The sequence below is a fragment of the Vigna unguiculata genome, chromosome 6, assembly GCF_037176805.1.
Source record: "Vigna unguiculata cultivar grain cowpea cultivar isolate G323 ecotype 2 chromosome 6, ASM3717680v1, whole genome shotgun sequence".
Lineage (NCBI taxonomy): Eukaryota > Viridiplantae > Streptophyta > Magnoliopsida > Fabales > Fabaceae > Vigna > Vigna unguiculata.
Genome location: NC_140797.1, coordinates 38,252,505 through 38,264,370, shown reverse-complemented (window position 1 = coordinate 38,264,370; position 11,866 = coordinate 38,252,505). Strand labels below are relative to the sequence as shown.

The window sequence follows — 11,866 nt, the reverse complement described above, 5'->3', positions numbered from 1 at the left end:
AACATTACTCTGTAATAAATTCAGTTTAAATTGTTGCTCATAAGAAAAATGAAAGACTCATCCAAGAAATAGTCACAAATGAAATGAAGAACAATTTGTGTTGGTAATAATTAGGGTTTTGAATGTCATTTTAGTATATCATAATTTCTCTTTTCATTTCTTTCTTTTCTTAACTTTCTTTGGGAAGGTAAAGCTCAGTGGTCTGCGAGTGAAACCTCTAACCCTCGCCAGAGTTCATTCCTAGGGTTTCGTTTCTTCAATTTCTCATCTCTTTCAGCAGCGACGCCACTAATGACCGAATTGCACTCTCAAGATAATGCGCCGGTTGTTGCGGATTCTCCTAGGGTTTCGCGAGATCAGAAATTCGGCTACTCTTCAACGGAAGAGTTTAGGGTTAGGGTTTCATCCGACGGAAACGCATCGTCTACCATCGATAGATTGACGGAGGAAAATGACGGCGATAGATTTCCCGGTTCCGATAGCGGATCTCTGTTATCGGAATTCGACGAGTACGTGGCAGCTGAGAGGCACGTGTCGCGGGATCTAGGGCTTGGGTTCGAGGTTGGTGACATGGTGTGGGGGAAGGTGAAGTCTCATCCGTGGTGGCCTGGGCACGTATACAACGAAGCGTTTGCGTCCCCGTCGGTGCGTCGCTTGAAGCGGGAGGGGCATGTGTTGGTGGCGTTCTTCGGCGATAGCAGCTACGGCTGGTTCGAACCGGTGGAGCTTATTCCGTTCGACGCCAATTTCGCTGAGAAATCGCAGCAGACGAATTCGAGGACGTTTCTGAGGGCCGTGGAGGAGGCGGTTGATGAGGCCTGCAGGAGGCGTGGGCTTGGGTTATCTTGTAGGTGTAGGAATGCTGATAATTTTAGACCCATAAATGTTGAAGGGTATTTTTGTGTTGATGTGGAAGATTACGAGCCTGGAGGGTTGTATTCTGAGGGCCAGATTAGGAAGGCGAGGGATAGGTTTAAACCGAGTGAGACCCTCGCATTTGTGAAACAATTGGCGATATCTCCACATGATGGTGGCCGCGGAAGCATTGGATTCATTAACAATAAGGCTACCCTTTCGGCTTATCGGAAGGCGGTGTTTGAGCAGTTTGATGAGACTTATGCCCAGGCTTTTGGTGTACAGCCCGTGCGCACCACTCATTCTCCGAATAATAAAATCGATCAGCCTGGGATTGTTAGGCACACTCCTAGAGGTATATATACATTTATAGTTATTTCTTTCACTTTTATTGGTTAATGGCGACATGTTGTTCTTCAGTAACTTTGTCTATGCGTTGTTTGTGTCTGCTGACTGTGAATTTGATGACCAAATCTTTCTAGGTTTTTGGGTTTTGGAATAAAGTAGTCGTGTCGTTAGGAATATACACTCCTCGTACGTAATAATACCTACTCTTTGATGTTTAAGCACTTGATTCAGAAGGGAAGATATGAGTCTCCTATATTCTTTATTGCATAAAATGTGTTTTGGTTTTGGTTAAGTCTTTTACTATTGTAGTTCTGGAGCTCGTTTGTTAACACTCTAATAGAGGTTTGAATCGTTTTGATGTTTGTGCTTGGTGGCTGAATTTTTTTTTTTTTTTTTGTGTTTGAGTCTCTGACAAAAGTTTACATAGCTTACTGTTTAAAAACATGATTGAATAATGTTCTTGATGGATATATCATCATTAGAAACACAACTAGTTTAGGTTATGATGCATGCCGAGGTGAATGAGTGGGCGTGCATGACGAAGACAAGGTTAATATGAATGAATTTTGGAGAAGTTAGAGTAGCTCCTATTAAGAAGATTATGACGGAAACCTGCTTAAGAGTAAGGTGGATTTGGTGTCCGAGTAGACTACTAGGGGCCCTAGTGGAGTGGAAGAAAAGAATCCAATGGAAGATAATTAGATTAAAAACCGTAGCAAGACCATAATAAATTTATGGAGAAACCTAAACATAATCTACTGTAGCATTTGGTATGTAAAATCTATTGTTTTATTCTTGAGAAGTGTTTTTCCTGCAAATCATGATTTTTCAGAATGTTGTAAAGGCCTTTGGCATTCTTATGAATTCAGATAATTTTTGATTAATCTTAAACTTCCCCACCTTCCTGGTAATCTTGGATTTGCACCCCCTCCAATTGCATGTTTTGTTGGGAAACATTAAAAGAAATTGCTAGATATGTTTCGTTATTATTTTAACTTAAACAAATATGAGAATCTAAAATCGTTAATCTAGGTTTATTGGGTAATATAGAAAACCCTCTAACGAACACCATAAATTGTTTTATTGAAATTTTCATTATAGGGCCCAGTGGTATAGTTTATCCTTGTAATCGACCCACACTTAGTTGGGTTAGCCTTAGTTATTATTGTAATTATTCTTAATTACTGTAATACAAACTTTTTGTGTTCACAGAGCCTTGTTGATGTGATTTCAGTTTTCTGTGTATCCTTGCAAAAAGTTTCATGAAAGGTGGAGCTTGCTATAATGTCTTGAGTATAACTGGGTTGTCTGATTTTTATTATTATCCTTTTAATTTGACCATTAGTTTAATTTCACAGTGTGATCTCTTGTATTTTATCCCTTCACTTTCATATGGACGCTAGTTTATGTGGATTGAAGATGTTTGTTGTTGTGTCTCGAGCTATTCAAAGTCACTTGAAACATTAATGCTACTTTTTCTCTCTGTTTTCAATTTTTTTTCAGCTCCTTTGAGTGGTCCACTGGTGATTGCAGAGGCTTTGGGTGGTGAGAATAGCAAATCTGTTGAATTTAAGGAGGCTTTGAAGAAAGATAAATACCTTCTTAAGCGAAGAGATGATCCAAATAATTCTGTCCAATCAGTCTACACGGAGGACAAATCTAATGCAGCAAATAGTTATCTATTCCAGAAGAGGGGTCTAGCTGTTCCTTTGACACTTCATAATTTAGAAAAAAAAGAAGACACTGGATTTGTCAGTCATGATGTTGCAGCTTCAACTTCAGATGCCAAAGAAGATTTGATGGGTCAGGTTCAAGCAGATAAATGTGGTCTTACATCCCTTTCCATTTTCTCAGATGCAAAGGCTCTTCTCAACAAGGGAAAGGAATCATCTGACGAAGTAACGCCGAGCTTTGAACTGGATAATGCTTCAAGTAAAAGCATGGTTAGGTCTGATTTGTCTGGGGAGTCGGTAGTACCAAGCACAGTTGATGACATGTGTCAACCATCGGATCCGGAGAACAAAGTTGTTGATGCTATACATGATGGGAATGCAAAATTATCAAGACAACGTGAAGATTTTAACCAAACAGAGCAGGGACTCATGATCAATGCTGGTGGATTAAATAACATGCATCAAGTTAAAAGCGAAAATAATGTATATGGTTCACCAGTTGAAGCAAAGCATCACAAAATTAGTGTGGTGAAGAAGATTAAAGGTCTTAAGAGACCTGCAGATGAGTTGAATTCTGAAGCTTCTGCTGTTGGACAGGAAAAGAAGAAAAAGAAAAAGAAAACAGATTTAAATTTACATCCTACCTTAGGCTTTCCAGAGAGAAATTCTACATTTGGGAAATCAGTTTCTGTAAAATCAACTGGAAAAGCTGTCTCAGTTGGTTTGGCTTCTAAAGATGATTTAACTGCAGAACAAGTGAAGGTAGATGTTAATGCCGATAATTCGATGCCCATGGATACCATAGGAAATTCTAGTTTAGCTTTGCCCCAACTTTTGGGTGATTTGCAGGCCCTTGCTTTGAACCCTTTTCATGGCATTGAAAGAAAGATCCCTGGAGCTGTTCAGCTGTTCTTTCTGCGATTCAGGTCTCTTGTTTACCGAAAAAGCTTGTTTGTATCTCCACCAACTGAGATTGAAACTCCTGAAATCCGCCTCACAAAATCTCCTACAAGTCTCAGGACATCTGACAGTCCTGATGAGTATGTCAAAGCTTCACCGATTGTAAAACCAGTGAAACATGTCATTCGGCCTGCTGAGCCCACAAAAGCAGGGCGGAAAAGGGCACCCTCTGATCGGCAAGAGGAAATTGCTGCCAAGAGGTTGAAGAAAATCAAAGATATAAAGGCACTAGCTTCAGAAAAGGCAGTGACCAATCAGAAAACTTCTGATGCCCGGCGAGAAGATGGCATGGAATCCTTTTCTCAGGCTCCATCCAAGGTAGTGAAACCAGACACAATGAAGAAAGTGAACACTCCAGCTAAGGCAGTTGAGCCCACAATGTTGATGATCAAATTTCCTCCTGAAACAACTCTTCCGTCTATTCCAGAGCTGAAAGCAAGGTTTGCTCGCTTTGGCCCAATGGATCCATCGGGTTTCCGTCAATTTTGGAACTCATCAACTTGTCGAGTTGTTTTCTTGCACAAGGCTGATGCACAAGCTGCCTATAAATACTCTTTTGGAAATCAATCCTTATTTGGAAGTGCGGGTGTAAGGTGTTTCCTTAGGGAATTTGGGGATCCTGCTCCGGAAGTGTCCGAAGCTGCAAAGGGTAAGGTAGATGATGGTGGAAGTGACATAGCTCGGGTGAAGGATCCCCCAGTGGTTCATCGCCTGGCATCAGCATCATCTATGCAACCACTTCCTCAGCCCATCCAGCTGAAGTCGTGCCTGAAGAAATCTACAGGTGATGAGTCGGGTGTGATTACGGGTAATGGAAGTAGTAGTAAAGGAAACTCTCGTGTAAAATTCATGTTAGGTGGGGAAGAAAGTAGTAAGGGAGACCAAATAATGGTGGGTAATAGAAACAAGTTCAACAATGCTAGCTTTGCTGATGCTGTTGCAACGGATTTTAATAGTAAGAATGTTCAAAAGATGACATTACAACCCCCGTTGCCTATTCTTCCTCTTCCTACACAGTTTTCGAAACCCCCTCAACATAATTTGCGTAATTCTGAATTGGCAATGGCACCCCGAATCAGTCCGAATTTTATTAACGTCACAGCATCAGCTACTGCAAGCACGGTTGATATATCACAGCAAATGATACACCTTTTGACTAGGTGCAGTGATGTTGTCACTAACTTGTCGGGTTTATTGGGCTATGTGCCTTACCATCCGCTCTGACCAAATTTAGTCTTCAGTTACACCCTTATCGTATCATTCACACATACACAAGAAAAATTATGGAATGGGGTCATGTTTTGGCGACTGAGCTGATTGGGCTTATTTGTAGATTTTGGGCTCCGAAAATTGTAAATGCAGATGTCTGTATTACGAATTCTTAACTTTTCCGATATCATTCTGAGGGTTGGGATTGGGGTGTACTCAGTTGATCGGTGAATGTTCGTATGTATTAGTGTATATTGTATGATGTGATTTTTTAAAAAAATTAGAATATTATATTGTTGTGCATGGGTTAGACTTCTGTTTTTCTGTCGTGACATATACTTTTACATATGATCGAACATGAGGCACTTCAGTTCGATCTTGTACATATTAAGCTTTGAAAATTTTCTACTGTCACCTAATTTTGTTGTCGTTGAAAAAATTAATTATACATTCAAATATCCTATCTTTTGTTTTGAGATGGACCTGAATGTAATATTTTCTTCCTCAGAAGATATACGGTTTAATTGTTTTTCTTGATTTTAAAGAGTGAGTTAATAAAAAAAACATTTACTTTTAAAATTTATGATAAACACTCATTTCATATATTGCAGAATTGATGTTTAGATACCGTTTAAATTACAATTAAAATTTGTTGATGTTTAGATACAGTATAAACGGCAAATCGCTGTTTCTCACTCGCTTCTTAAAGGGCGAAGAGTTTTTCTAATTCTTCTAATTTTTTAACATCGCTTCATTGGCAAATAATATTAAAACTAGTCAAGTGTAAATTGCAATGTGACCTCCCTACCAAACTATCAAGATAAAAATTGCTTGACATTAAAATCTTAGAAGAAAAAGACGAAATTAAAAAAAAAAAATCGAAAAAGGACACCCTTTAAGTAAACTACAACTCAATTAAACATAAAATAAAGTACTACCAGTAAAAAAAAAGAATGGAAACAAGGAACTGTAATGAAACAATCCACAAAAATGGCCTCAAATTCAACATCACAAAAAAAAAATTAACGGGTACAGTTGGGTGCGGAATTATCACATCAAAAGGATGGAAACACCAAGTAGTTACATTCTTCTAAATATCGAGATTGGCTTCTTCAGGAATCACACTTAAAGTCACCAATTGATCACCCTTTCTCTTTACTACAACCTTTATGGGTACCCCAACTTTGTCCCCTAATATTTCAATCACCTGTCATAATCAAGAACAAATTCAAGAGTCACATGAAATTCAAGTGCAATCGACTTATAGGTTTTTTAATATTCAAGAGTTCCCACACCAGTGACCCTAGTTACTCGTCCGCAATACACGGCTCTAACATTATATTTATCTCATTTTAAAAGTTGATACCAATTTATTCATTTAAACTAAAGTTTAAACTTGACCAACATTTTTCATTAAACTCATCATACAATAAACCAGTTTTGGTCAAGTTTAATGAAAAATGTTGGTCAACAAGTTTAATATCATTACCTCTTTTACTCTTTCTACAGGCTTCCCATCAAACTCGATGACAACATCACCAGGACAGAACCCAGCACGCTCTCCAGGGGATCTAGGAGTTACCTAGCCAAAAACATTGAAGGTCCTGTCATTTTAGTGTCTCAAATTTCTAATTTGACGATGTAATATTTAATTTCTTTCACTAATACACAAATTCCACCCAACCTTTCTCTCAACATCCATCCCTTAATTTGAAGCCACAAACTAAATATAGGGACTCAATGCTAAAAAAATGTAACATGGTACAAGTAATAACCTTGTGGCTTCATGAACTATGACAAAACACTATTAGTTCTTAGTAAAGCTGAACTCTCCTAAAAAATGCCAACAAACTTTATGTTTATCATGTTGAACCATCAGCCCCCATGCCTACCAGTTCCGCGCACCCATTCATCAAACCCTTGTGAAGCAAACCATGGCCAACTTATTTTATGTTTTCCATAAAAGGTCCACACACAAGCCCATTTTCCATTGCAGAAAGTGTGTTTAAATATACTCTTCACACGAGAAGAAACGTGTATGAAAAAAGTGTCTTTGTTCTAAGATAACATATTGCATTCCCCTAACTTAACATCATCCATTCCTATAAAAGACTAAACACACAAGAACCCAAAGGACCACAGAACTACATATCCTAAAACAAAAAGGATCAATTAGCCACATACCATTGGTACAAGAATGCCCTTAGTGACATTAGGGAATGAAGCATCTTGCTTTTTAAGCTGCGCAATAATCATCTCATTGAGATCAAGCATCTTTAGCCCAAGCCAAGGCCGTATTACTCTCCTGAATAAACGTTAATAAAACATAATATTTAATCTATAATATGCAAGAGCTAAACTCAACTACAAAATTATGATTGACAGAAAAATATATTCAAATCCATATTTGTTTATGGAATATCAATTTTCAAAAGGTGAAAAAAATAAAAAATTTAACTTCTACTCGGAAGAGTAAAACAAAATGGTCAGATAAAACCAAAAACATACCCACTTCTCTTGAAATGCTCTATAATTTTAGACACCGAATCAATTGGTACAGAAAAACCAAGCCCATCAGCAGCCGCCAATTTCATCATGTTCACCCCAATAATTTCTCCATCCATGTTGACAAGAGGGCCTCCAGAACTTCCCTATACCACATAAGCAGATGAAAACAAACAATCAGACTGATCAGATATTCATGTTAATATTCAGTCATTACACCACATGCAACTCTAGTTAGGTAGGTGGGTAAATCAAGGAGAGAAAAAGAGGAAGACATACAACATTAATCGCACAGTCGGTCTGTAAATACTCTCTCGGCATGCCACTAAATCCCAAATCACTACTTTTGCGGTCAACACAACTAGACAAAATATCATAAAAAATTAATTTCGTTGGTTCAAAAGACAATGGGAAGTCTGTTACAGCTTCCAAAATCTATCTATCATGTAAAATGGCAAAACCTAAAACAAATTTTCAATAGCTTAGTACAAATAGAGACAACTGTTATCGCGAGAGACAACTGCTATAACCTGAATCTGAATTTTTTCTTCGTACCTTACAATTCCGTGGGTGACAGTATTCTGGAGAGAAAGTGGACAGCCCACGGCTATCACCCAATCTCCAGGACGTAGCCTACTTGACGAACCAAGTTTAGCTTCCGGCAGTGGAGTTTCAGAATTAATCTTCACAATAGCAATATCTGAATGCAGGTCAACATTCACCACTTTCCCCTCAAATTTTCTTCCATCTTGCAATGTGACTTCAATCTATAGTATAGTTGATATATTAAGATCCCCATTAATTAGGTAGGTAAGACTCCAGAGTCATGATTATTTACATACATGTCTAATGTCTCCCTGGAGACTAAAACTTACAAGAAAAGAAAAATAATGACATATACACAAAAAGGCTGCATATGAATAGACTAAAATAATCTGAAGGTAAAAGTATTTTAATAAGATATTTACATATTCATGAAGGATATCAAGAACCAACAATCAAGCCAAGCAACTGCATCCTAAAAATGCCTATATTTCCTCTAAATACATTTGAGATGTGTTTGAAAATATCCAACTTCGACAGGATATCACATCTCATTTTGCATCATGGAAACTGGCATGTAGACAAACCTTCCCTTTGGTGGAACCTCTTGTGCCCATAAAATCAACCACAAGATGAGCACATGTCAATATTGTTCCATCCTTGTTGATGATCGTTCCCGATCCTATACTCTTTCCGCTCGCAATACCAAAGAAATCTGCGTGGTGAAATTCAAAAGTCAACTCAGAGGACATAAATCAAAAGTTCAAGTTTGAAAGATATCAAGACAAAGTTTTGAAAGATATTAAGACAGATACCTTGATGAATTGAAATATTAACAACAGCAGGCGCAACTTTTGCAGCTGCATTTGAAATAGTATCTCGACCAATATAATCATTTGGCTTGGACTTATCATCAACAGACCCAGATACATCAGACGAAGGAACGGGACTGTCTCTATAAGAATAAAGAGCATCAATTCCTACATGTTTTCAGTTATATATGTAATTCAGACATCTCTCATAAAAATTTGTGCATATACCAAGTTCAAAAACAAAAAAAGAACGAACCAGATTTATGGGAAAAAAGTAAACATTGAGAATCAAACAGCGTTGGACATGTCAACCAAAGGAAATCCGGTAGTGGCCTAGGAACTCGAACTGCAACGGAAATTCCTGCATTTGATGTTGAAGCCACATTAGCAGAACATCAATGTTACTCCCATCCAAATAATAAAATGACATTTTCTTTCAATTCACTAAGCAACCCACTACTCCACTAATGATTAAACATAAATGTTATTCACAATCATAAGTACTACCTCCGAGATTACGTAGATTATGTTGGCAGAACATAAGGTAAGGTGCTGATACATACCTTGTAATAATTTATTACTAAAGCAATCCTATTTAGCTACTTCTATCTGTTAAATAGATTCTGCGCTGTTATCCCACATGAAGGTAACAACCTCGAAAAAAGTTATGAAATAGTAGGAACTGGAAAACCGTAAATAAAGTGAAATTAAGTATAAAGAAACATGTCACTCCTAAACCCTATTAGAATTAAAGTATTGCTTGTTTCACAGAACCACATAGAGATTACTTAACAAAACCTTCTCCTCCTCACTATTGCTCCTCAATGTAGAACGATCGTATATGAATAATAAAAGGTTAGGCACTCACTAAAACGATCATAGTCACTGCAGCACAGGACAGCAGAACCAAAACCTGCAACTGCCGCAGCTCTGAAGAGCCCAAATCTTCTCTGCCACATACAATTCATGAGAAATTTCAACTTCAATCATCACGATTCAAACAGAAAAATACCAAACAAAGAAACACTAATACCAGAATTCCACTCATGACAGGCGCACCGTCGTTATCACCACACCCCTCGCAAAGGTAAATTCACAAAGTAAAAAGACCTTTCAGCAAAATTAGAAAAGACAAAGTCAAACCTCGGGTAACAATGAATTAGAGGCCCCAACTCAAGGGAAGGCCCAAACGTCTTTGGCCCAAACTGCTATGGCCCAACAATAGCCATGTCGCATAAACGCTTAAATAACGGAGAACAATAACTACCGTGTTCAAAGAGAGCGTTACAAATTATACTTCAATTCCACTAATTGGGTAACCATAAATAAATTTTCACAGACAAAAATAAGCCAAACTATATCTAACGGACTCCGATCAACTGTTACAAACAGACTAGGTTTAAAAAAGGGTTTTAAAACTAGTTAAGGTAACAAAATGCTTCTTTCATGCATGATTTAATTCAATAAGGGACTACATTTAAACCGTTATCATATCCAACCATGAAAGTGACACTAAAAAAGTAAAAGACCATATGTTAGGCAAATGGCCATCAAATTTCTCCTGAACTAAAACTATATATATAATATTACCAAAATAAAAAATCCAGCCTAAATAAAATAAAAAGAAAATCTACCAAAAAAATTTACAAAATGAATAATCTATGTTTTCATAGGCGATGTAGGAGTAGAGAGCTTTTCCTCAGGAGTAGACGTATTTTTCTTCGCCAACAAAACTGGATTAATATTAGGCAACACTCCACCGCTAGGTATTGTCACACCTTGAAGAAGTTTTCCTAATTCACCATCATTTCTCACAGCCAAAAGCACGTGCCGAGGGATGATCCTATTTTTCTTGTTATCACGTGCGGCATTCCCAGCCAATTCCAACACCTGCATTGTAAAATTTCCATTGAAATGTTGTAAATAAGAACTAATTGATTTCAAGAATGAGGTAAACACAAATTGTTGAGTATTTACCTCGGCGGCGAGGTACTCGAGGACGGCGGCAAGGTAGATCGGAGCGCCGGCGCCTAATCGACGGGAGTAACGGCCTTTCTTCAAATATCTAGTGACACGGCCCACCGGAAATTGGAGACCGGCTTTTATAGATTTGGAAACGGCTTTCTTCCTCTCGCCTCTTCTTCCGGCGACGCCTTTGGAAGTGGCCTCCTCCATTGTTACCTGCTCTGAATTACCAACCAAACTGTTCATTTGGAGGGAAAACGAGAAAAAGAAAAAGGCTCTATTTCCTTTTCTTCAAAGTTTTCGGATTCTGATAACTGAACCAAACACGAGGGACGTTGAATATAAACTGCAAGCAAACTATAAATGTTACGCACTCCGATCTTGCCCTGAAGATTTTAAGGCTACTTTGATTCTATCAAAGGGTTGATTCATGTGACGGTTAAGCGATTAGATTGGAGAAGAGATTAAAAATGCTTCCATCTATAATTTATGACAGTATTGTTATTTAATTTATGTATTTAATTAATTAATGCATTTATTTTATTCTTCGATCAATATTAATAGAAAAATCTTAAAAGAAAAATTTATGTTTTATTTAACATGAGATGATGGTGTTAATTAATGACTTTTTTTATATTTAAATTTCAGACTTGCTTTAAACACACTGCTTAAATAAATATTTGTGAGATTCTTTTATGGTTATATAATTAACAATATTGTTTTCTCTCAATTCAAAACAATGTTATTTCAATTTAAGCATCAAATTTATAAACAAATTCAACCCTAATTAAAAAAAAAAAAACACATAAGAAGAACTGATATCAATAGACTATTATAACACTTTAATAGTTTTCTTAAACACATCATACAATAAAACTCTTTAAATAAAGTTAGTTGGAATTTAATATTTTCCATTAAGTTGCTGAATTTAAGAAATACATTGTATAATACACAGGCTTCTCAAAATTAATAAATAAAAATGTAAATTCTTTTACT

General features: G+C 37.1%; 3 protein-coding genes across 4 annotated transcripts; 1 reads left to right on the top strand and 2 right to left on the bottom strand.

Moving 5' to 3' along the window:
• LOC114186946 (PWWP domain-containing protein 1-like) lies at positions 1–5,348 on the top strand. Its single transcript, XM_028075029.2, has 2 exons — positions 1–1,210; positions 2,707–5,348. Exons 1-2 carry the CDS (start codon positions 292–294, stop codon positions 5,058–5,060), a joined length of 3,273 nt encoding a protein of 1,090 aa, XP_027930830.2. The 5' UTR covers positions 1–291; the 3' UTR covers positions 5,061–5,348.
• A 591-nt stretch (positions 5,349–5,939) lies between these two features.
• Positions 5,940–10,108, bottom strand: DEG14 (Trypsin family protein with PDZ domain-containing protein). 2 transcript variants are annotated; one of them, XM_028074747.2, is made up of 11 exons: positions 9,939–10,108; positions 9,774–9,855; positions 9,162–9,266; positions 8,909–9,073; positions 8,681–8,808; positions 8,106–8,317; positions 7,830–7,911; positions 7,554–7,696; positions 7,230–7,350; positions 6,535–6,627; positions 5,940–6,252 (listed from the first exon to the last, which is right to left on the bottom strand). In XM_028074747.2, the coding sequence occupies exons 1-11, from the start codon at positions 9,951–9,953 to the stop codon at positions 6,136–6,138; spliced, it is 1,263 nt and encodes a 420-aa protein (XP_027930548.1). In that variant the 5' UTR covers positions 9,954–10,108; the 3' UTR covers positions 5,940–6,135. The 2 variants fall into 2 exon arrangements, with proteins under 2 accessions (XP_027930548.1, XP_085531306.1); XM_085675180.1 differs by having other exon boundaries at positions 9,774–9,976.
• On the bottom strand, positions 8,482–11,327 carry LOC114186750 (histone H2A.1-like). The gene is made up of 6 exons (XM_085675181.1): positions 10,883–11,327; positions 9,939–10,795; positions 9,774–9,850; positions 9,162–9,266; positions 8,909–9,048; positions 8,482–8,808 (listed from the first exon to the last, which is right to left on the bottom strand). Exons 1-2 carry the CDS (start codon positions 11,114–11,116, stop codon positions 10,565–10,567), a joined length of 465 nt encoding a protein of 154 aa, XP_085531307.1. The 5' UTR covers positions 11,117–11,327; the 3' UTR covers positions 8,482–8,808; positions 8,909–9,048; positions 9,162–9,266; positions 9,774–9,850; positions 9,939–10,564.
• Between the last annotated feature and the right edge of the window lie 539 nt (positions 11,328–11,866).

Excerpts from the sequence above, each read along its gene's own strand:
- LOC114186946 (XM_028075029.2), top strand. The coding sequence starts at position 292 with ATGACCGAATTGCACTCTCAAGATAATGCGCCGGTTGTTGCGGATTCT. Across the intron at positions 1,211-2,706 it reads TGTTAGGCACACTCCTAGAG|CTCCTTTGAGTGGTCCACTG; the intron begins GTATATATACAT and ends ATTTTTTTTCAG.
- DEG14 (XM_085675180.1), bottom strand. The coding sequence starts at position 9,873 with ATGAATTGTATGTGGCAGAGAAGATTTGGGCTCTTCAGAGCTGCGGCA. Across the intron at positions 8,318-8,680 it reads GAGGTTCCACCAAAGGGAAG|ATTGAAGTCACATTGCAAGA; the intron begins GTTTGTCTACAT and ends ACTATACTATAG. Across the intron at positions 7,351-7,553 it reads GAGCATTTCAAGAGAAGTGG|GAGAGTAATACGGCCTTGGC; the intron begins GTATGTTTTTGG and ends ACGTTTATTCAG.
- LOC114186750 (XM_085675181.1), bottom strand. The coding sequence starts at position 11,116 with ATGAACAGTTTGGTTGGTAATTCAGAGCAGGTAACAATGGAGGAGGCC. Across the intron at positions 10,796-10,882 it reads TCGAGTACCTCGCCGCCGAG|GTGTTGGAATTGGCTGGGAA; the intron begins GTAAATACTCAA and ends TTTACAATGCAG.